The sequence below is a fragment of the Pyxicephalus adspersus genome, chromosome 10 (assembly GCF_032062135.1).
Source record: "Pyxicephalus adspersus chromosome 10, UCB_Pads_2.0, whole genome shotgun sequence".
Classification (NCBI taxonomy): Eukaryota; Metazoa; Chordata; class Amphibia; order Anura; family Pyxicephalidae; genus Pyxicephalus; species Pyxicephalus adspersus.
In genome coordinates, this window is record NC_092867.1 from 10,773,548 (window position 1) to 10,799,414 (window position 25,867).

At 37.2% G+C, this 25,867-nt stretch overlaps 1 protein-coding gene across 3 annotated transcripts in view; it reads right to left on the reverse strand.

Moving 5' to 3' along the window:
• The window catches only part of CRTAC1 (cartilage acidic protein 1), a 310,184-nt gene extending 286,140 nt beyond the window's left edge, over positions 1-24,044 (reverse strand). For all 3 annotated transcript variants that reach the window (XM_072423868.1, XM_072423870.1, XM_072423869.1), the window contains exon 1: positions 23,957-24,044. In XM_072423868.1, the coding sequence (XP_072279969.1) occupies positions 23,957-23,983 (27 nt within the window). In that variant the 5' untranslated portion in view covers positions 23,984-24,044. The remainder of the gene's footprint in view (positions 1-23,956) is intronic.
• Positions 24,045-25,867: the final 1,823 nt, after the last annotated feature.

Consider the following 25,867-nt stretch of genomic DNA (forward strand, 5'->3'; position numbering starts at 1 on the left):
ACACCGTGATATGTTTAATCTGAAAAATACTCATCACCAGTGAAGTACCAATTACATTTAATGATATTGAAAAATAGTTTTGAGTGTAATATAACGAGAACGCATGGTTTACATTGCAAAGTAATTAACATTGTTTATTTCCTGGGACTGAAATATAGTCTAGGGTTCTGGTTGATGGACTGTGAAAGAAGTGAAGAATAAGTAAGAAGTATCCTATCACACCAGTCATTTCACTGTGGCATGTTTGATTGATAACTTCTGCAAGTAGGAAAAAGATTACCATACAGCCAACCAAGTAGATTAAAGGCCTCAAATGAGGTACTTTGATCAAAGCCATTTTAATTAAGAGACTGAAGAGGCATTTGTTGGGGCTTGGTAGGCTTGCATTTGGACCCCAACTAAGATACCATGAAACTTAGGCTACCATTTAACAGTTTAATGTTTGCTATTTTTATCATCACTTGCAGTTATATAGTTTTGTCTGATATGATTCCAGGTGATTGTGCAAGATATATGCAGAGTGACTTGTTACTGAACTGGGAGGTTTTCCAAACGGAATAAAAAAAAAAAAAAAAAGAGAAGAAATATACAAAGTGCACCATGCACTCTGCAATGAGACTTACAACAGGGCTGCGGTGGATCGGAGATATCTTTTAGTCCATGGCTAAACTAAGTTGTATTACTTACCGAAGCCTTCCCTCTTAGAGCAAAGGGCAGATATAACATGTAATTTTGGATTACTTGACACTTTTAGGTTGGACCGCTATTTTTGCACATTATTGCCATGCCTCAAATTAAGCATTTAATGTATACATACTGTATAACCAATAACCTTAGCCAAAAAAGTAAATAATTGATTATATATATATATATATATATATATATATATATATATATATATTTATTTTTATTTATAGATATATACAAACACATATGAAAATGTTGAATATATATAAAAATAAATACTGCCATGAAAACAGTTTCATACTTGATATATGCATGCAGATATGTTCCCTTCGCAGATTCAACAACTAGAAAAATTAGTTGTCAGTATACGAGTCATCACCTTTCTCTGGGGAGATGGTAGATGTTTTGGCAGTCCCAGCATCTTTATTGCACATTAGTTGGCGATTGGTGCTGTAGATCATTTATTTACTATATGCATAGCATCATCCAGGAGCTGTCACTGAGATTCATATCAATAGGGAACTGAGGGTTGGGTGGTTTAATCAATTTTTTTGCATACCTGCAGTTATCCAAAGCCCAGAATGATAAGCCACAAACACATTCAGGGTTGTTTCTATGAAAAATTAAAGTGGTATTTAGTTAATTGGACTTTTACAGTAATGAATAAAAACATGAGGTTCTTTAATAAAGTTTGTCTGTCAAAGTGTTGGTGAAGAAGATAAATATATAAACATGAACCATTCTGCATGCAGGCTGTTGACCCATGTACCTTGAATGTCCTGTGTATTTCAATACATTTTTGTTGGGGGGTCTCCAATGTCCACAACTGGTTAAATAAACGGAGAGAACCTATTTGCTTAACTTAATAAAACATTACATCTTCCTTAAACCTAAAACACCAAATAAGACTAAACCAGAGGATACTACAACATTTGTATAAAATCATCATGCACAGAACAAATTATATCATGTAAGACAAGTAGGCAAAGAGTTGATATATAACAAAATGATATATTTATTACTTACTACCTGACACCGCTTTGTATAAAACCCATATTTTTAAGTTATAACTTTCATTAGTGCTCCACACAGCCTTGCAGTAAAAATAGACAATCTCCAAAAGAAAATTAAAAAGACTCGAGAAACACATAAAAAGAAACACAGACATATTGCCTATGGTCACTTTTTTAATCAAAACACAATTTTAATGTTCACTTTGGCAATTGATCAACAAATTATTTGCTATAGGTTTTTGAAAAACTTTGCAGGGGATTTATATACTGCAAAATACCTCATCTTGAAACTGTTGTATAGATATTTATTTACTTTGTTGCCCTGTACTGGGAACATTATGTGATTGTTTTAGTTTTATTCAACAATTCCATGACATTTCTCTATTCTTTTTCTATGTCATTACATTGTCATATATATCCTCCAAAGTATGGTCCACTGTTTTTGGACCATACATTCTGATTCCCTGTTTTATAAAAAGGACCCTTTGTGTTCATATATCAACCCTACTGCTATTTTTCATTTGTGGGTTTAGTTGTCCTTTAATTGGAAAATAACTATTTAAAAACGGCTGTTCTGAGGAAAAATGCTTGGCAGATAAATCCATGATGGTCTATATGCATGCAGTATATTTTGTGAGTTGATGTCCATATATCAAACAAATAGGAATTTTGTTCACTTTTTGATAATATGCATTGACATTTTCCAAATAAAATGTAGTAAAAACATTACAAAATGTAACATGTAATAAACAATTGTTGGTCAGTAAGACCATCCTTAGGTGCACCATTGGAAGGCCTTCCCTAAAAAATGTTACATTTATATCTTCTTTTCAGTATGTAGACAAACTATGAGCAGTCAAGTGTTTAGGCAACATTGCAAAAGATATTTTAGAAGTGTCAGGACACCTTTGCAAGGCTGAAAACACTTTAGTGTTCACACTGCTGTAAGTTTTACACTAGTAAGCCTTTTGTTCCTGGAGGGAACTTGAGGTCAATGTGGAACAGCTGATAATATATATGTTCCTATTTTTGTTCTTTCTGTCTTTTACATTAGTAGATTTGTTTCCCAACCGTTAGATAAGATCTGTATCTGTCCTTTTTTTCCCGAATAGAAAGTCTTTTTTTTTTTTTTTGTGAGGCTGTGCTCTATTTGTAAATGGCACCCAAATACAGAAAATTCTCTTATTTTCAACTGAAATAGAAACAGATAATTCTATATGTGCACAGTTACCTATTTCTTAACAAATTGTACCTACCAATTCATATTTACACAATATTAATTTTTTTTATAATGTCTATACAAGCTATTTAGCCATTTGCATTTTATTCCACAATGCTTACTAGAAAAACATTGCTTTTTAAAGGAGATCTGCAATGAAAAATTGTGTGAATTGTGTCATTGTTGACCCCCTAAGAAGACAAAATTATTGGCTGTATCTGGCTCCATTTGCCTAATTTCTTTCTCTAAGTGAGCATCATACACACCTATCCTTATTTGCGTCAACTGCATACTCACCGATACAACTGGGGCTGGCTGATGTATTGCTTTCTGTAATATCATTACCAACAATGTAGTAGTTGTCATGTCTGCTAAAAATATGTGTATCATAATTGGCCTGATAGCTCTTTGGTGCAGCATTTCTCAACCAGGATTCTTCCAGAAGTTGCTAGGGGTTCCTTAAGCAATATGCAGTCTGTGCCTCTCAGGACAATTTAAAGGACAGCAATGATAGTTTTGCCTATCTGTATTGATGGCATTCTTTCTACTGGTCACCAAACTAACTTATGAGCTGTAGATATTGTAATTTGGGCAGGGGTTCCCTGAAGACTTGAAAGTTATTTTAGGGGTTTACCAATAAAAAAAGGTTGGGAAACACTGCTTTAGTGGGATCTTGTTTGAACAGTAGCTGACCTTCATCCTGATGTGTAAGCGATTTTCAGACTTACATGTCAAATTCTACCAGCTTAATCAAGTGTGTGTAATGCTCCAAAGCCACAGGTCAGAATCATACCAGTTCCCCAAAAATTGCATTTGTTTGCTCAAAGATGGAGTCATTGGTTATAGTTAAAGTCGTAGTTATGGGGTTATACCAAGAGTACCAAGAGCAATGGTACTTTGATAGTAGATGTTAGGAGATGCTTATCGGTCCGGCGATCCCATGCTGTGCGCCATCGCAGTATTAAACACTGTTTATTCTTACCAGGGATATAATTCTTCAGCAACAAGGAGAAGTAGGAATTAGCAGCAGCCCCTGCTTCCCTTTAGCTCAGTGTTTTTCAACCGCTGTTCCGCGGCACACTAGTGTGCCTTGAGAGATCTTCGGGTGTACCGTGGGAAATTATCCAATTTCAGTTACCGTATTTTTTGCCATATAAGACGCACTTTTTCTTCCCCAAAACTGGGGGGGAAAAGTTAGTACGTCCTATACGACAAACGTGTTAAAAAAAATAATTAAAATAATATACACACCCGATACCCGATCCTGCGTGTGTCTCTGGCTGCAGCGTGTCTCTCTTCTCTCCTCTGCCAGCATCGTGTTTTCTCCTGTCTGTAAAGCAAAGCGAAAGAAGCTGGCACAGCGCCACCTGCTGTTCCCTGTCCTAACTGCCGTACAATAGAAAAAAAGCACAGAGTGATCAGAAGGGGAATTTGAATGACAGAGTGATCAGAAGGGGAGTTTGAATGACAGAGTGATCAGAAAGGGAATTTGAAAGGTACAGAGTGATCAGAAAGGGAATTTGAATGGCACATGAGTGATCAGAAGGGGAATACCGGTATGAATGGCACATGAGTGATCAGAAGGGGAATAATCTTTCAGAATCTTTTTTTCTAGATTTTCCTCCTTTAAAATTGGGTGCGTCTTATATTCCAGAGCGTCTTATACGGCGAAAAATACGGTAATTGGTCCCAAAATGATTTATTTACTGCAAAAAATTTGTCTTCATTTGTCTATACCAGCGATGTATAGTGATAGGCAGAACCAAAAAAAAACTCTTCCACTAGATGGCAGCAGGTAGCTAATTTACATGTCTGACTTTTTGGTGGTGTTCCGTGGGATTTTTCTAATTGTAAAATATGTGCCGCGACTAAGAAAGGTTGGGAAACACTGCTTTAGCTTATCAGCCTGATTTATTTTATTGGCATCCCCAGAACACAACATGAGGCTGTGCACAGCTGAAGGGGATTTTAAAGGCAGATTAGTTCCTGACTCTATCCTGCACTGCCATTGGCTGATGGAAATTTATATCCTCTCTGCTCCTAGTTACAAATGTGCTGAAGAGTTCTTGTCAGATTACTGTTGCTGACCTTGCCTCTTTCTGACCCTGTTTATGCCACCTGGACCGACCTTTTGGCCGTGACCCCGACACAAGAGCTTGTGTTTTGCTCTTGTGTACTTCATCTGGTGGACTAATCACCTTTGTATGACCTCTGCTCTGTATTCTGGACTTGTCTTTGTTGGAATCTTAGTATTGCTTTATCTGAGAGCTCCTGGACCTCTGCCAGCTCTTCCCCAGACACCATCCCTTGTGCACTAAGTAATGGAGGCAACCATGTGCTGGGAAACACAACCAGTCTGCAGAGTCTGAGCAGGGGCTTGCTACAGGTGAAGAGTTGCAGCATTATATTGTGTCTGGCGAGTACTGTTGCTGGACTTACAGTAGAACTTACATCCCCTGTGAAGAAGCAAAAGCCGAGTTTCTCTCTCTGAAAGGTGTCCTACTTTAACAAAAAACTTTTAAATATTTTTGTAAAAAAAACACTAAAACTAGACCAAACAAATCCACCACAAACCAGCCCTTGTAAAAACTCCAGCAATGCAAGAAGTAAAGCTGCAAAGTAAGTAAAGGTAAAATCAAACCGTTCAGTACATCAGACAAGCACAATGCAGCTTCCAAAAAGATAAAAAGTAAAGAAAAGATGAGCATACAGAAATTTCATATGGCCAGTTGGTTCTGTAACAGCTTGGCTATATTTAGAAAAAGAGCCATCTCGGCCTTAATATTGCTAATTAAAGTGGAGAAAAAAAATCTGTTGTCAGTAGAGGAATTGAAGTCCCCTAGCTGTGTGCCTACAGCTGTCATGAAAAAGTCCAACAAAGCTCAGAGAACCTGGAAAAGAAACGTGCATGCGTGTCCAACACTATTGCGCTGTCCAAAAGATTCAGGCTATGTACAAGCAGGATTTCACTGTCCAAACAAAGGAAGATTGATCCTGTTGATTTAGGTCTACTCGCATGATTCTGCCAAACCACAATAGCTTATCTTTTTAGTGAGGAACAATGGTCTGTTGCAAGGCAGATCATTTCAAGAGACTGAAACTGAAGTCACCAAATGCAAGATTGTGTTTTACACATTTCTATATTTTAGATAAAAATATTGGTGTGATGCTTTTCTTTTAATTCTGGAACTGCTAAAAATAATGTTTTCTTTGGTAAAACATAGAGAAGGTTATCACCTTGTTAGCCTGCACAAGGACTACTTCAAGTCTTAAAACACTGGTATTATACAGGACATAGTGACTTTACGATAATATAGCCATAATATGATAGTCTCATCCTTATTGCCTTATATGTGATGGTAAATTTGTCTTTCTACATCACTTAACTAGGTTTGTATGACTAAAGAAGACATTGTCATGCCAAACATGTTGGGCACAGATTTTTCTTCTTTTGTAATAAACCGGTTGTGTGGTTTCTGAGCTTTTGGACTCAGTTTTAGGACAGTAACTGACCTCTTTCTATAGCCACCAGAGCTAGCTACAACAGTAGTTTTGGAATAGAGCAGGGTTGAAACCCTTAGCAATGCTTTTTTCTGTCTGTAGCACATTGAGGTAAAGGTAATAGAGGTTTTAATCCTTTCCTATGCTATCATAAACAAGAAAAGTGCTGCACTTGGTAAACAGTTTTATTTCTGTGAAATACTACACCTTAAACCAGTGTTTCTCAACCAGGGTTCCCCTGGAGGTAGCTAAAGATTTCATGAGCAATAATAAATTTGCGCTTCTCGGGTCAGTTTAATCAACAGCAATGGTCCTTTTGGCTATCTGTAAGGGTGGCATTGTTCCCAATGATAAGCAATGCAAGAGATTTCTTCCTAATGACCATCAAATTAATCTCATGTGAGTTGTGGATTTAGTAAATATATGAAGTCCTGAAAGCTATTTCATGGGGTCCCCCATGTTAAAAACAATATAAACACTGCCCTAAGCCATCAAAGTCTGACTGCCTCGGGTACAAATCCTCATTGATTGCTCAATGAGACAGTGGCATATTGCACAAATTCTTTACATATTTGTCCTTTGTTTTATTAGCACAATATTAAAAAAACTTGGACAGACTTCAATTGGCTCCTTTCAACATCAAAAAGCAAAACTTAAATTATCATACCCAAGGTGAAATGAAACACAAAAGAGATTCATTAATTGACTGTGGAGTGCTCTTTTTTTAGCATTTTTAAAACACTATCATTTTAGTAAGACTAGAGATCTTAAGTTTAGCAGTTCATGTTAGGGACATGAAATAAAATTACAGTAAGGCAGAGAAACCTAATAACTAATTTTTTTTAAGCTTTAGCATTTAATGTAATTACATGGGTCACATTAAAAATGTGAACCTGTCATGAATTTCTTTGCTCATTAACTTCCCATTACAAGGTGGCAAAATTCTCCAATGGAGCCACAAGAGGCTCTTTTAATAGGTTACATAAGCATGGTCTAATGTTGTCACCATCAAGGTTCCAGTCCTTAGAAATGCCATTCAGCCATCTTTGGGGTCCATGTAAGCAAATAGAAAGATTTTTTTGTAATGGCAATATCTTATGATACACTATGTTTTATAAAATTAAAACAGTTACTGTTTAGCGATCAAGCAAGCTAGTGATAGGGGACCCCCTGCCAGTAAACCAGGGGCTCCTCAGACTTTCCTGAAGCAACAATATAGGGCACCCACTGCCTAGACATGACTGCTTTCTGCCGATTCCAAACCCAGTACTTGACATTTAAAAATACAACCATCATGTAATATTTATGGGTTCCTTTAGGCATAAGCCATCCAAACAAAACAGTATTGCATCTAAAATAAATTAGACGTTAGCTATTAGTGTTATTACTTTTTGCAATTGATTTTTATAAGATGCAATTACAAACTATTTTTATAAAATTTACTTTTGTAACATTGGCAATGAAATTATAATTTTCCTCTAATTTGCAGTCTAAATCTATAAACGTTACTTTTTCTTTGGAAGTTTAAAACTCTAGATTTAGGAACAGTAATTTGTAGCCTGAAATAAACTGATCTTTCAATAACTGCTGTCTGGAAACATAATATTAGTATTCTCCAGTGGTTACATCCCTTGGGTGTACAGGCTTCAGCGGTTACATGTGAGTAACTTTTTACTGAACGTACATAATATCTTATCGGAATCCAGCCTTCTTCACCAGAAAGTAATCCTTGTCTTACCTACAGAATGCTATCAGAAAGGACTTTCACATGCATCAAAAATAGAAATACTTTTATAATTATCCTTTCATTAATTTTCTTAAACAACATTTCTTTCCTCCCAAAAAGAATACCTGCTAAAAGTATCTTTTGTAACTGCTATAGAAATATAAAAAAAAAAAGTTTGTGAAGTGCAACCAAGAAAACAGGAAATGTTTGGACAATGTACATTTGGCACAAGATCTGCAAAGACAAAAAGCACTTGATGAGCACAAAAGCCCAAATTACCCAGGCACCTGTAAATTACAGTGCAGAGAGGTCACATTGCTCTTTCCCCATGGCAAACAGTAATTATGTATTCAGGAGAGTCAGTGACATGTAACAGTTCAAGCCGGCACATTTTTTTCTATTGCTCACATCTGCATGACACCAGAATTCAGTTAGGCTGGGAAATGACATGCAAGGAAACCTTGAAGTAGATTTGCAGTGTAAAAAAAAGGTAGGAAGACCTGGTCGTGGAGTATGTCCTCTAAAGCAACAATATTCAGACATTTATTTTCCCACAGCATGCCTCCGCTCAAAGATACAAATGCGAAGTGCTTAGTCAGCGGTAGCCACACTCAAAACCTGGACATTTAAATAGATGTCTAAATGTGACCAAAGCACTAAGAAAATATAAAATTTTCTGTATTGGGGCAACATCAATGTAAACAAAATGAACAATGGGAAAACCCCACAGCAAGTCCTTGAAAAAAAACAAAAAACATAATTTACATATTTACCACAAAAATAAATACATAATGATGTTCATTTTCTTTTTTTTTATACATTACTTGTTAAATATTTTCCTTATGCTAGGGCTGGCAAAGTTACAGATACAAAGGTTCCTACAAGATCTTGCATATTTAGAGGCTTTGCAGTCATTTAAATCTTACCCTCAAGCAATAACACTCAGTGACTCGTGTTTGCTGACTAAAATCCCAAAAGATATACAAACCAATGCAAAAAAAAAAAAAAGCATTTGGGTTGGGATTTATTCAGTACAGAAAAATGGTGCTGTTCTCTCCTGGCAGTGCACAAGGGTCATTGAAGTTTGTGTCCATTGAAGTCAACAAAAGAAAATCCATTGATTCACATTCAACAATGATTTTAAGTACTCTATATATTTTAAATACCCTTTTTGAAAGTATAAATGTGTTCTTTGAACCGGTCAGGGCTGTTAATGGAATACAGCAGCCTTTCTCTATAATTTTCAGGTCTTAGAGAACCCCGTGCTATAATTAATATTTCCACAGCTAAGAGTATATTAGCATGATGGTCAAAAGGAAGAATGTGGCTTTTACAGGTAGCCAAAAAGATCATTGGAGTCAATTCAAGTGACCTGAGAGGTACAAATTGCTTATTGCTCAAGGAACCCCTAGCAACCTCTGAGAACCTGGGTGAGAAACACTGGAATGGGATGTATAGGAACAGAAATTCACATAAAGACTTTTTTGCAGACCAGGTCTAACAGTTGCCATTCAAATGGAGAGATTTAATTTTAATCTGATAGGAAGGATCTGTATGCCTTTTATAAAGCAAATATTACAGTTCATACAATAACTTTTAAATACTAGCTGACTTTATAAGACAAAAAAAACATACTATAGAGAAAGTAAAAGAAATAAGATTGAAAAAGCAGATTTCGCATCTTGAGCACTGGGCCGTGACTGGAAAACACACAGAATAGTTAAAATGAAGCTGTGTTTGGAAAAAAGAAAAACATTCAATAGCAGCTTATGATAATATCTAACTACCATTTTCATTTTCTACAGCATGCTCATATGATATGCATTAGGTGATTGAATAGTAAGTCTGTATCTACTAATAGTACACATTTTGCGTAGGACTTTCTGATTCCTACACTCCAAGTCTGTGTCTAACAGACAACAACAGAAATTATTACAGCTCTGTAATTTTAAATACATTTTTCAATACAAGCAGTGCTAGTTTCTGCATTTGCCCTGGTATCAACCCTTTTGCAGATCCTATGCAACAGGACAACAGAGGAAACAGCACAAACTCCATCAGTTCATCAGCTAACAAGAGCATGATGACAGTTGGAGAAGGGAGAATACCATGCACCATGCTTCTACTACCGTCCTATACCAGGCTTGGCAGATCCAGAATGGCTCAAAGGAAGTCGGATAGGTTATGTTATCCATCACAATAAAGGAATTCAGTGCCAAGAGAGTACTTTGTAGGAAATTTTCGTAAATAAAGGTAAATATTGCAGAAAAAAAACAGGTTTTGAACTAAAAATCGTATTTGGAATGGAGTTCTGTTCTAGGGAAAAAAAAACAAGTTTACTCTTTACAAGACTTAGAGCCAATATGCTATACCCAAGCAGTTGGATGCATAAAGCAACTATCTTCCCAATAATGGGTTATCAGTAGCACACTGCAACACGTCAGAAGCCATTTCAAGTTTACTGTATCACTTTACTATTGCAGTCTCTGGGGTTTGTGTAAAATCAGGTCACACTTTCCTCTTGCAACTGACGGGATCAGGATTATGACCCCTTTCCTGGCTTCTGCCCGCAAAGTACATGTTCTTTTCTAAAACAAATTATTTTTCCATAGTCTATTAATGTATTCCTAAGACATTGTTTCAAAAGATGTTCTGAAAACTAAAGTGCCATTTTGGTTCGTGAGGAAACAAGTTCCACATATCATGTTTTTAATGTTTATATATCTATAAACGTATCTTTTCATTCGTTGTCTTCTAAATGTTTCTACAATGTTTTATTTTAAAAATAAACATTGTTTACAGGGTGCTTCCAAAAGGCTGCACAGAATTCTGATCATTCCAATAAAAAAGTCCACACTACCAGCTTGATTACAGTCTGCCACAGATCTGTCTTGCAATAGAGAGAAAAGGTTTTGTCTCTTCCCTTACAGCTCTCATTCACCTGTCTGCATGTATAGTTTTATATCCTGCTATTCAGGTCTATAAAAAGCATCGGCTATTGAAAATATTTAAAGACAGCAGTAATCCAGTTTGGTGGAGAGCTGCAGAACAGTTACACTGTGCTGGCTTCAAATGGTATTTGACAATCTGGTGCATATTCCCTATGTCACCATTGGTAAGCATGGAGTAACAAAAAGTGCGAAATCGAAGGTGTGACTGCTCAAACTACAGGACTTTGGTGCTTGCACTGCTCCCAGAGTTGAAGCCATTAGATTTTTTTGTCCCCTGTAATAGCAGAACAAAAAAAAAGGCAACAAATTACGATGCTATATATTTAGTTAAAGATATAAATTTATTATCCAGACAAATTATTAGCAAATATGTCAGGCAGGATGTCATAGGACAAGATGCAAAGCATAAAAGGACATCGGGGACCTTACAAGAACCTTTGCTCAGACACAAGTATTTCTATTGCAAACTTTGTGATGCCACAGACACAATTACCCCCTAAATGCACAAGGGTGTTGTGAATGACATACAAAAGGGAGTGCCAAGTGCTGCCCTAAATAAGCTTTGGGCAGAATTAATATGTTTTATGCCTATTACAGAAAAAGTTATTAAAAGTGGACCTAAACTCAAAATTTTAACTTTGCATAAAAGGGCAATACCCTTTTTTTTATCCCATGGCAATCAACACAGAAAGGAAGCGAGGAGCCTCCTGGGATACCTACGTCACGCATCCTGGGAGGCTCTTGGCTGCTCCTTCTGCACATGCTCTGATCTTGGATATTACTTGGACATCTCTTCATTAAGCATGTGCAGTGGGGTCTGCAATCTTTTTTCTCCATCTACATCCGCCAAACTCGTGCCAGCACAGTGCAAGATTGAGCAACACAGGAAGGAGAAGCAGATGATGGCGCCAAGCTGAAGATGGATACTGGGACAACGTGGGACCCAAAAGAAGAAACCTGCCAACAGATAGACGGATCTGCAGGACTAAGGTAAGTGTGTTTTTTTTATTTTGGGTTTAGTTAGCTAACTTACATTCATCAGGCAAAGGGTCCTTTTCAGTCTTTGGAAAAGCTGTTTAAAACTTGCTAAAATTGATTCTCATTAGACCAGTGTTATTCTTATTATTACTACACAGTAACTATATAGCACTGACATATTATGCAGCCCTATACAAAGTCCAGAGTGATGACACTAGCTGTCCCTACCATAGTCATATGTCATTAAGAAAGTCTAAGGACAATTTTGGGGGAAAGCCAACTAACCTAACTGCATGTTTTTGGATTGTGGGAGGAAACGGGAGTACCCGGAGAAATCCCACACAATAATGAAGAGAACCTGCAAACTCCATGCAGATAGTACTCTGGCTGAAATTCGAACCTGGGACCACTACAAAGGCCGGAGTGCTAAACTCTGAGCCACTGTGCTGCCCATTTAGGGCAGTGTTTCTCAACCAGGGTTCCTCCAGAAGTTGCTAGAGTTTCCCTGAGTAACAAGCTATTTGTGACTCTTAAGTCAGTTACCATTGACACCAATAATCTCTTTGGCTATATGTAAGAGTAGCAGCCTTCCCAATGTAGACGGAATTGTTCCTAATGACCACTAAGCCAATGTACAGTGAGTTGTGGACAGAATAATTATTGCAGGGGTTTCCTGAAGACCTGAAAGTTATTTCAAAGGGTTCCCCTATGTTAAACATGTTGAGGAATACTGGTTTAGGGTCTTACAATGTGCAAGTGTATAAGTAAGCAAATGGAACAAGGTGTACCCAAAAAGGTGTCCAGCATTAAAGAAGTCAGCATGAAAGAAGGGTGCATGACAGCTGGCTGAGGGCAGGAAGTGTCCCATAACAAGTATGTTGGTTTACCTAGAAGTCATCCATCTATTTGTAAATTAAATAAAAAATAACAGTGATGCTGAAACACTGAAGACATAGCTCCAAAATTTGTGGTCCATGTAGACACAGGTGAAACTCAGCAAGAATGAAAACGCTGTAGCAGGATTGGCAAGTAAATCATCAGGAAGAATTAAAATCAAATAGAAACAAAAAGCACGGAAGCTGACAACAGCATGGTGAGTACACGCAACAAGGAGTGGCTGACTGTCAGATACATAGCTATCAGGTCAATTTGAAGGGCAGAAGTCACATTGTGCATGACAGTAAGGACGTCATTGACCATTTTTGCAGTGAGCAGCACAGAAGGCAGACTGTGTAATGTTCAATAGGGAATTTGAGCTGAGTAAGTGTATTGAAGGAAGAAAGCCAGAGAGAGCAAGGCATATTCTGAATTCAAGGTGGAATCAGTTTTTTTATTGTGTTTTGAATGCAAGTATACAATACAAGTTTTTGAGTGTTCCAGGAGGAAACATTTGTTACAAATGTACTGCAGCAAACAAATGCACAGCTAAACATAATTTAGAACCATAGCTAAACTTCCCCACTTTAAGATGTAAATCAGGGCACTGTGACACCTCCTCATTAACACCAAGCATACATACAAATGCCTCCCACAATGCAATGAAAAGTGACAACGTTGAAAGGACATGAAAACAAAAAAACAACTAAATCTTTCAGACAAATTGTACCTGTTAGTGAAAAGGCATTTTTAAACACTAAGAATGAGCCTGCTAAAAGAAGCCAGGTCAGTCTGCAGAATTAAATAGATCATTAGAATACAAGTTGATGCTATGTGCCTACCTGAGAAGACATGGCAGGCTGTGTCTCTGCATACACAAAGCACAGATTGGCAAATTGCAAACTACTTAATAGAGAAGCGCGGGTTGTAAATAACTAATCCATCTGTCAGTAAACAAGTAGTATGGAGAGAAAAAGCACAAACCTAAACACGTATTGGCTTATTAAGTGATATGCTGTAAGTGTGAACAGGTGCAAAATGTTGCCAGATCAGACATCAATTAATAAAACATTGCAAACAAACTCTTAATATGGGGTCTGTGGATAAGGTAAAGCTGTAAACATGTTCAACAGCTAGGGGGAGGGCTTATATGTACTTTAACTGTGAGACAGACTGAAGTCAAATCTTAAAATGCACCGCTACTCAACGTTGTCACTCAGCTTATCCCTCGATACCTTGCTGGTTAAACCTGAGCTACCTGAATAGTGGCAACCTAGAATCAGCTTTCAGCACAACATCCTCACCACTAGAGACTCTGGAGAAGACTAGGATGACACACAGCCATTAGTTCCTCTAATTTCCTAATTGTTGCAGCTCCATCATCCCTGACAGCTACAGCCAAGGCCCAGAACTTGGAGCAGACACCATTAAACCTCTCCAGAAGGGGCACCTGTGGTTTAGGAAGTGCCGAAGAGAAGGCACAGGAAAAGGTAGCCGATGCTAGGTGCAAGGCTTAAGTGGTTAGGATGCTGTAGTGCAGGCTGATTCCAGGTTGCTGCCACTTATATACATTTTCAAACACGGATAGCAATGGAGGATATTTGTTGCTAGCCAAAGAAAGACCAAGTCGACAACAGTGGGTCAGGAAGATTCAGCACAGTACCAAGGGGTGAGACAAGTGGCAAGTCTGCAAGGCTAGCAGAGGTGAGCAACGGTAGTTTAGGTCCAGCAAGATACCAAGGGGTGAAGTTGGAGGCAAAGTCAGTAAGACAAACAGAGGCCAGGTAACAGTAATTCAAGCAAAACTAGCTAGGTTCCTGAGGGATCAGAGAACAGGCAAAGTCGGGTAGGCAAGGCTAAAGTCAAGACGACACAGGTCAAATCAGGAAAAGTATTGTCTGTATATTTTTCATCTATTTACACTTTTCTATGCAGAACTACTAATATATTTGAGATGGCAACCTGCCATGCACATTTTGAGCTATCCAGTGCTAGTTAATTCTGTCACCCAAAATGATAACTAATGTTTGTTTTTAGTAACAATTATTGAAAATCTGTACAAGACTTTAGAAAGAGTTGCTTGTTGTTTACAGTACAGAGCTGACAACCTGCAAAGGTTTTTCTTATAGGAAAACACAATGTCTCTGCTGTGGCGTTTGCAAATAAATTTATTCACAATACTTAAAGATACAGAGATGAAGGGGGGCTTGTATTAAAGTGTTTTTACTGCTTGTTCAATGTTTTAGTACTTTAGTATGCCTAGCCTTGGGGTTAGTTCAATAAAGGGTCCTAGGTTAAAGTGATATTGATACATGAAAAGGTCCCAATTCAGACAACAAAAGAAAACCTTCTGTTATAGTAAATAGAATGTTTAATTGAAAAGAACACAATTGAGAATTGATCAACACAGTAAATTCAATACCATAAAGTTTATGATTACAGGACTTTCTCAGCACACTAATAAGATATTACTTTATAGGTGACAGATCCTCTCTAGAAGTTGTTAATACTCTAGGTAATAGGTAAAAGGTAATGTATCTAGATTAACATAGAAATTGACACGCAGTGATTTCAGAAATGAATACTAAAAATACAGAATACAGTTAAACAGAAACTAATCTTGCTGGGTGGTGAGCTTCTGCCATAATAAGCACAGAACACTTGCTGATTATGGCACAGCCTTACCTGTGTGCAGCAGCCCATACTTAGGTCTCATTTGTCAATTAGCTCTACTTCCTGGTGACTTTTTTTTTTTTTTTTTTTTTTTTTTAGAGTTTAGTGACCCTTTAGTTAAAGCAGATCATTCCAGGGCCCTGTCCAGAAACAGCCCAGTATAACACAATCAATTGTTGCATAGTTTGATAGACTGAATTCTGAACACATTTTGAAAATTTTAATGAGAATCTGTGTTCTCTAAGTATTAACAACTTGGGCTATAAGACGTACAACAGCTATTGGATCTTGCAGCTATATATGCTAAATTTACACTAAACCCTATCTGTTTATGTCATTTTTAGCAAATAGGCAGCCAAGGTATGGATAGAAAAGTAATATTTTTTACATGTATGCTTAGCTTTTAAAACTTGGATTTTGGGACATGGCTTTCCTTCTCCCTGTTCTGTGCCAGGGAGGAGAAGCAGGCATGGTGGATGCCAGGAAAGACAGTGTAAAAAATGCAGCTTATACACTATTGTGGAAGAAACACAATGTTCCCACCCCTGACCATTGAGAACTGTTGTTTATGTGCACATCAAGGATTGTTCCCATTGGCTGGATGGTTGTCAGGAGCAGGAAAGCTTTAAATGTGTGACAGCCTGCTGTGGGACACTGCAGGAGGAAGAAGTTTGCCAATAGTTGTGCTGGCAAGCACATAAGTAGGTACAAATATTTTAGAAGAGTTCCAGATATAACTGCACTGCATGGAAGGATAAGTTAGCATTTTATAAATCATTTGTATAATATAGCTTTTTGTGTGTGTATTTTTATGTTGCAGAGTTTAGTTCTGCTAACTAAGCACCTTGTTACAGCAAAATATTTCTGTAAGCAATTGGTGAATAAGCCTAATAGTGTCAAAAATAAAACATTTTGAATGCAGAAAGACATTTGATTAGATGTATTTGAATGCCTATTACCAATTCATACATTATTCTAGGCCACTTACATAAAACACAGAAAATCAGTTCTCATTTACAAACCCATAAATGAGCGTTTCCTGACTGTTTTTCTCCTTCAAAATTAGCTCATACAACGGTTCAGTGAAATTTACTAACGTGGTCTATTGCAGTTTTGACCATATGCACCTGATAACAAAGATTACAGCACAAGGAGGAAAACAACAAAATCCTGGCTTTTTGAGAAAGATAATCGCCATTGCTTAATGAAATTAGAAGACCGACTGGAAAATGAGTTGAAATGAACCGAGCCCAGGAAACTGCAGATGTCATGTTTGGTACCATCTGGGAGATGGGAGAGTCTCCGGGATACAGAACACAGTAAGTGAACTTTGGAAAGCATCTTTGTGTGTTGGCAATGTGGCAAAACAGCAATCTTCTGCTTCACAATGAGAGCAACTGGAACAAACACGTCGAGTTGTTCTAAACCAATCTCAGCGCCAGATGTTTGGTCCTGAGACCTAATGTGTGTAATTGAAGTAATAACCGAAAAAAGTGAATTTTTAGTCTGTGTGGACCAATAAGCATCTCCTAGCTAAATGGAAACACAAGAACAACAGCGGGATATATGTAATCTCCTGCAATTAATTTTATTTTTCAAGTATATGACTATTTTATAACATGATATTTGTTATCCTTCTCTTCCATTTTTTTTTCCTCTAAGCCAAAGATCCTAAAAGTGTGCTTGTGTTAGTGGCAGAACTTTTTCAACCAGCTGTGAACATGGTTGTGCTTGCGTTTTTCTACAACCTGAACAAAAATTCCATAATCCAACCTATCATGTGATATCGGTAAAAGAAATAACAATATTTCAGAGGTATGAAGATGCCAAGCAGGCCGGGAACAGATTGCTAAGGTTCAATATTCTAGAGAATCAGGTTTCAATTTTTTTCTTTTTTTAATTAATTCATTGATTCAATCAATCTCATATACCCATCATTTGGTTTCCATACCTCTAATCCATGACTATCTATTACCATGGATAATGACAAGCTTATCAACCAGCTGTATTTTACATTTCAATGCAGTTCAGTGACATCTTGTATTGTTTTTAATGCTTCTCTCCTCCTCTTCTGTCAAGCGCTACCATCCTCAATACTGCCAGTTCTTCATCATCCTCCCCTTCTGCTGTCCAATATTGGACACTTCTCACAGCAGGGAGTTACACAGCAGGGTGGGTTGTTCTTGCTCTGTACAACCATTAACCAATCAGAATGCTCCCTGCTATGTTATGCAACAACAGGGCTCAACCATTGTAATAAACACAGTGGAAAGCAATCTGAATGGATGATGACTGTTAAGGGCAGAAACATTCTACACTGTGTAACCAAGACTGATGACCATTTTTGTCAAGTATGGAAGTTTAGTTTTGCCTGTATGCCTGTGAAAATTTGTCTAAGACCAGCTTGCTGGTGGTACCAAGTTGTTTTGGTCTGGTCTTGGCTAAATACAAATATCAAATACATAGATCTGTCAAAGGATTTGTAATATTTGCCCATCATTGTGAAATTTAAACTTTATCTGGCTGATCAAATTGCTACTTTTGTGTTGAGCATTACAGCTTCCTGAACCAGATTCCTGCTCATTAGACAGAGATGATAACGTCCACTTAAGGTCAAAAAAGACCAGAGGTGACATAGCTAGCTGCATTTCAGAAAAAAAGCAGGCCACTTGCCTGGCAATGCCGTGTAAGACTCAAATTTTAGGTCTGGCTGTGCAGAAATACAAATGTTTTGGTTGGGAAAACAAAATATACATGTAAAACAAATAATACATGTATTTAAATGCTTATCCAAAATTCCATTAGAAATTTGAATAGCCTAGTAGATGGATCAGAAACTGAGTTCACCTGCCTGCAAATGCGGTGGCAAATGAACTGTTAATGAAGATGTAACTCACAAAACTGACTGTGCCGAATTACAATCTTTATTTGGCAGGTAAAACTGTAAAAGTAAAGTAACGTGTGTAATATGATAGGCTGCCCTGCCTGAGCTAAAAAGCTCCTAGGGGCTGAACTCTTTACAAAGAATGGATGTACAAATTTGAGAATGATTTATACCAACCTATATTCCCAGATTAAAAAAATTCAGGTCAGCGGTTTAAAATGTGGTTATAGTAGTAATCCAGCATCACCTATTTAATAGAAAGTAGAAAAGGAATACTTACCTAATGGCCTGGGTGTTTGTGTTTTAATGTTCACTGCTTTGGCTACAGAGGGTTGAATAACATGGCTTCTAATGCATGCTGTAGTTTTTCCCCAACAACCTCTATGTAACCACATGACACAGTAAGGATAGAGGGGTGGCAGGTGGAACCACAGCACACAATGGAACACACGGCATACAACACAGATATATGGGATAGTAGTCAGTGATATAGCTCTGCAGGAGCATGAAGATTTAGGGTCACAGAAGAGGGTAACCACTCTTCTTTCTTCCACAGGATGATGCTGATCAGCTTGAAGGGGAATAAGGTTTTTTTTATTGGGCTACAACTGGTGTTCTCATGTCCAATCATTTGCACTTATTCAAAATATACTGTATATACGCACGGGCATGTACATACTAATCAAGGATTATCTAAGACAAAGACACAACTGCACCTATTTTTCTGCACTGTAAGTGCAGGGAGCTTAAAAAATAATCTGATCTATGCAAGTATCTCATCAGCAGAAGGATCAGAGGGGAAACAAGTGGGATACTTTCAGGACAACAAATTGAAAACCGAATTGGAGGGGAAAGAAAGGCTTGAGAAAATGAGAGTATATTAGAAATAAATCAATTTCTTATTAACTGAAACCAAGCAGCATGTGGTAATACAGAACGTGGCATGTAGAGAATTACCAAAACAAGCTACTTACATCCTTTGTCGACCATTTCACAAGGTCATAAAAAGCATTCCCCATCAAACATTGTTAAAACACATCTTACATAAGTCAACATGATTGAGGGACTAATGAAGGAGATATACTTTACCGTTTAATAAAATTAGATCCCATCTAATACTCATTTGTTTCTGACTTAACTACCCAGATAATCATAAACCAATAGAGGTTTTAAAGGAGCTAAAAAGAAAGAGAAAGAAAGAAAACGAAAAGAAAAAATGGCTGCATTACACTTTTCTTTTGTTTGCGTGTTTATTTTTCAAATATCTAATAATAGAGAGACCTATACCAGGTTTATGTTACACTGAAGAGGACATCAATACTCGTTTGTTAACTGAGCAAATACCCAGTATTTGTTTAATTTAGGTAGTTTTTTGCTCATTCCTAAACACAGGAAATTTAAAAGCCTAGCAAAAAGTTTGCTTTGAAGTCCATTGAACAGTGCCAAGAACACAATTACTCTAAGTATTGTGAAGAAATGTAAATGTACTGGTTCTCAAAAAAAAATAGCTGGGACAGGCATATGTTCAGGAATGAAATATAGAATGTTTTTGTTGATTGACTGAGTGTCTGGGTTAACTTGGCAATGTTAAAAAAAAACAAAAAAAAAGAGAAGATGCAACTATTTTTACCATTACAACCCCAATGCTGGCATGTTTTGGAACAAATTTTAATGCCAAAAATATACATAATTAAATCTACCCTAAAAAATATAATTAGTCTTTATCGTGTCCATAATTACCATGACACTAACCTTGAACTTATTTTTTAGCCTAAGCACAAAAACATTTTTTTTTTTTTTTTTTTTTTTTTTTACAGACACGTAAACTCCCTTTTGAAATTAAAAAATCTAGAAAATTACATTGGTCTCTTACGGTAAGCATTACAACAAACTAAAACAGTTGTCTGACTGATTTGGGTATCACCAACACTGCTGCCTTGCTTTCCTGTTTTATTATAAAGCTAAAATTGCACTCACTTCCATTAACAATTAACAAAACACTCCATTAGGAACACCACTAAATATCTTATTAATTCATTATCTAATGTCATAAAATAGACCACATTAAACTGAAGGAAAAGGTACATTAACACATTTTCTTGCAACAGCTAATTTACTATCTAACAACTTTCTCCCAATAAACAAACACCACTCGATTACTCCTTTACATCTGGTGCTATAAACAGGTGCCTTAATTAATTAGAACATGTGTCTACACCATCAAGAACATGCCAGATGTGTTCCAGTTACTACTCCTTGACTTGTGCCATGATCCTTATATATATACACACACACACAAATATTTACATCTATGCATATACAAAGATACTGACCTCTTTGGGGCTCCATGGTATAGACATACAACAAGATACTTCAGTGTTAAACCCAAAAAATTTTTTAAGCTGGGTGGGAAGAAATTGTAGGTGGGTGGTAGCCCCTGTGTTCCAACTCTTCAGCAACCATCCAAAAACAGCCGGGTGGTTACTAAAAAGCGCCGGGTGGTGCGCCCGGATAAAGGGGTCTGGGGAGAACACTGTACTTACATAAAAGTAAAGCAAACCTTGCAGATAGATAAAAGTCTCAATATCCTCATGTATTATATAAAAGTATATATATATATATATATATATATATAAAAATATATATTTGTCTGCAGTGTTTCTGTCTTGCATCAAGTCAAGTTTCCTGCATGCTGAATAGTAGCTATAAAAGCAGTAATACCATAGGACCCATATTTCTTTATCAACTGGTATTGATTAAGCATATTGTTTATATCAATTATGATTAACTGAGAACTCATAGTGGATGTTGCCTGTGTATACGGTAGAGTAGATAAAGAAAAATGCCGCAGTTTTCCCAAGCCTCATTCCAGCACTGCATAATATGTTGGCGCTTTATAAATAAAGTATGTTTGCAATATCTACAGCAGAAACAAATGAGGATCCAAAGAGCTTGCTTTTTTCAATATACTTATAGTGTGAGCCTTATAGAATGAGTGTGTAAACAAAGCTGGAGTATGACTCTGCTGTCAGTGACTTTGACTTGATGTCAGTAGGCTGAACCATTCATGGCATACTTCTACCAATCTGTAAAAGTTCAGAACCTCCTACTCGCCATAGTCAATTACAAAGAAATATTGCACTGGTTTGTGGAGTTATCATTTCTTTATAATAATAATGCAGAAGGAGATAGGCTCCTTTATTTAGCTTTACCATGTTTGTGCTAAATAGTAAATTAAGAGCTTTCTCCACTATAATATATGATGAGAAAAGATATTGGAAGATTCTAGATGCACTTTTAAAGCAAATGAATGGTGGCAAACTTCTAACATGTAACCCATTTAGGTTTTGTGAACACAGTATCCTTTTAACTAAGCTAGCTTCTAATCATGAAATACTTCCTAATATAGTTTTAAAAACTTGATGCGATACATTTTCCTGACCTCGATTTCACCTTTTACAGCTGAGGCCTTCTATGTTAAGCTTTGAATAGAACTGTACAGGACTCATATGTGGCAGCATATGACACAACATTGATATCAGCATCCTTAAGATGACCAATTCCAAAGCATGCTTGATGTCTGTACTACACTAATACGATTTAATTACATAAACGTCCTAATGAGTTTCAGACAAAGGTGACAGAGTGTAACAATTTGCTAAGTCACTGGAGATGAGAACTAATTTATTAAGCCACTTTTACGTTCTGACCTTCCTAAAATATTTACTTTATGTAGAAGTAAAACCAACAGAACCCTTTTCATCTGTGTGGATATCTGTGATGGCTTCTCTTGGGTCCTAAAACTCTCCAACTGAACAATTACTGCTACATGATTCTGCATGCAGACTGAATAAAAATTTTCTACAAACTCAACGTTACAGCACAGTGACGGAATGCAAGATTAATTTTCTCCTTGAAGGAATGCAAAGAATATCACATAAGTAGTTACTCAAACCCCAAGAAACTTTCTACACCAGCTGCCATGCAATATGCAACACCACTGCAGTAAAACATACATAAAGTATTATCGCAGCACAGAAAATCAGACCAAACTACAACCTTCATAAAGTCAGAAGCTCATTCAGAGGACATCCATTACTCAGAGTAAATATTGGCAAAAGCCGACTGGCAAAAGATACCGTCTGCCTTACCATTCATTGATATACCATGGCAGAGCTATGATGTGCGGCTAAGCAGAGATAGGAGTCACGTAAGGCCTCTCTAGCTTCAGCAAGTTATTTACTGTATAAATATTATCATCACGCAGCTATATGATGAAATTCATAATCCACATTTCTCATTTTCTTTCTGTCTCAGGAACACACAATAAACCAGCTTCCCCATCTGTATTGTGCAGAAATTCTCAGTCACCGATACAGCTCATATAATTAAACATGTTTGAAGTGATATTATGGTAGCATCTGCAAAACTTAGAGCATGCAGCGAAAGGAATAAATTATCATCATTTATAAACAATGCACTATAAAAAGATTCACAGACAAAAATATTGAACCTGTAAATGGAAACTTATCAATAGGACACCAGCTGCATCCTGTTGGTTTGAAGTTCAATCTGTTCTGAAGCTCTTTTCATTTGAAATAAACTCCAAGCCTGCACTACATCCATAAAACAAGGATCAGAGTAAAGCTTTATTGTATCTGACAAATATCAGGGTATATAGTGTAGAATACAGTCAATTCCATGAGAACTTCTAATAGCAAGAGAGTCCTGAGGTGACACACAGAGGGTGGGGGGTCACATTACTGCAATGTGTAAACCTGTAATTAGCAGAAGCAGCAGTATAGTGCAGCTCTCCCTCTATGCAACTATGCCAGCACTGACAATTGCTGGGCAATTAAATATTAAAATTCTTTACAGGAAGATAATGTGAAGACAAATCTCTCACACATATGGAGCCAGGTCCTACCTGCTTGTAAAAAATGGCAATAACCCCGGCTACCAAGCACCAGTCTAGACACCCAGAGAAGCAGCTCACAGCCATTCACACACATGACACTCAGGGAAAAGGTGGATTTCATTTTCAAGTTGTAGACATACAAATAAAAGGCAATCACGTGCTATATCTTTAAGCTCTCTCTCACTGTTAGGTGTAGAATATACTGTAATATATAACAGGGGCAGATTTGTTCATGCATGAAGCTAGTAAATCATTCAAATTATAATCTTATATTTTCTATAGTAATTCCAGCGTTCATTTTTGCACAAGAGTGCTAAATTACCAGTATATTATAATACACCCAAAGCAAAAAAAATAAATAAATAAATAAAACCCAAACATGAGCTCTGTCTATACTATACAAAGTAAATGGAATGATATAAATTGTACAATGTATAGACCAGGTATGCTAACATTGTAACAATGTGTAAAGCCTCACAGATGAGTTGCATGCTATATAAAACACAACATAAAGTTCTAATAATACTTACAGGGAGAAAGAAATGTGCTTGCAGCATCCTATACAAACAATTCACAAGTTTCTCCAGCAATCTCACCCAATACCTCTCCTGCGCCTTATACAACTCTACCCAGCCTGCCAAGCTTATGTAAAGTCTTGTGTAACAAGCTGGCCAATCACAACACCCACATGCAAATCTGTGAAGCTAGCCGGCCAATAAGAGCGTCATGTGGGCGTGACTAGACCCTGCGCTGTGATTTACAACTGGAAATTGCAGAGGATTCTCAAGCAAGCAAAAATCAGATCAATAAGAAGGAAATAAATGTATGGAGCATTGTCTTCCTGAAATCTTGTATTGTACATCCTGGGACCGCTGTAACCTTCATAGGGCTCAGGGCGACCTCTCCATGCAAGCAATGCCAAGCTCCACTGGGGGAAGAGGTGGGGTCTTACCAAGCTTTGGAGAGATACTAGGTAGGAGGGTGTACCGGAGACAAGAACACATCTTATGAATGTTTTGCCATTGTAGGGGAAGCATTGGAGTGTGTGCTGGAGATAACATCAGCAGTCATAAACTAACAGGTTGGAAAGTCTTTTTTTTCTATGGATTTTTGTATTTTTTTTTACATACTTGGATATGCTGGATATAAAAAAATAATTCTTTTTTTGGAAATGCTTACATGCCATGATGATGATCACTGGACCTATTCTCTTTCTTGGTTTGCTGTGCTAAAAGTTCCAGCAGTGGTTGCATTGAATGTAAGGAGGGGTGCAGAGTCTGTGATAGTTTAGCAGGAAGAATAATATTGACAGTCGGCATTAGTGCTGTCACATTATATGAATGTGCTCGCCTTGCCATACACTGCTGCTGTTAAATAGCCTAGGGGGTATTAACTCTTTCAGGACTGCAGGAGCTCCATCACTGAACATAGTCTAGTAACTGTAGGTAGCTGGAGGTTTATTTCTAGTTAATCTCTCAGATCTAGCTGTGTGCCAGTTTGCAGCTTTCTGGTGTACCCTCCATGCTTGTCCTGACTCAATAGCTGGAATAATTTATAACCACTTCACCTCCATCCAGCTCCTGCATTGTCTGATACAGATGTATGCAGTCTTTGCTGATAAGATGACTGATGTAGCAAACAGGGATTATCAAAGCTGAAACACCTTTGTCGAAACTAAAAATATTGGTTTTATAAATCTTTACTTCTTTTGTACAAACTGTGTACAATGCACAGAGAGCCTCAAGGACCATACTGTACAATTCTGTACATATATACGAAATATAAAAGACCAGGCTATATTTATAAATAAGGATTGTCTGTATTGCCCCTAAGCAATCTACATAATTCTATTTCTTAAGGTGCCCACAGCCAGCCCAAACCCACCATCCTCTTGAATGTGCTGCTTGGTCACAGTTTGGGGCTAATCTGGGAACAATAATGAATGATTTAGGTGCTACTTCAAAGTGTTTGACATATCTCTGTATCAGGGCTATTTATTTCCTCTTGTCACCCAAAATAAAGAATGTCTCCGGCCCATCAGGAGAAATTTGCTTGACTTGTCAGACTTTGTCCCAGACCTCTCACATAAGTCTTAGAAGACTGGGCTAAAGGGCAATGCAGATTGTCCTTATCAAACACATATAATAATAAAGTGAACAATGAGAATAGATACCTTTCCGTGGAGAGGAAGCCAGGTAAGGACACGTGGATGAGGGCAATTTTAATAAACATTCCACAGGGCATCAAAACTGGATTTGTCATTGCATTTTTTTTTATAACACAATCTTTTTTTGTTACCAAGGGCACATTTACCAGCCAGCCTTGGACATTTATGTTTTAGGTCATTCGCCATTGACATAATTGGACAAATTGTCTTCCCACCCAATGTTCTCAGGAAAACATCTGGTTCCCTATGGCTAGTTTTACATTATGTATTTGTT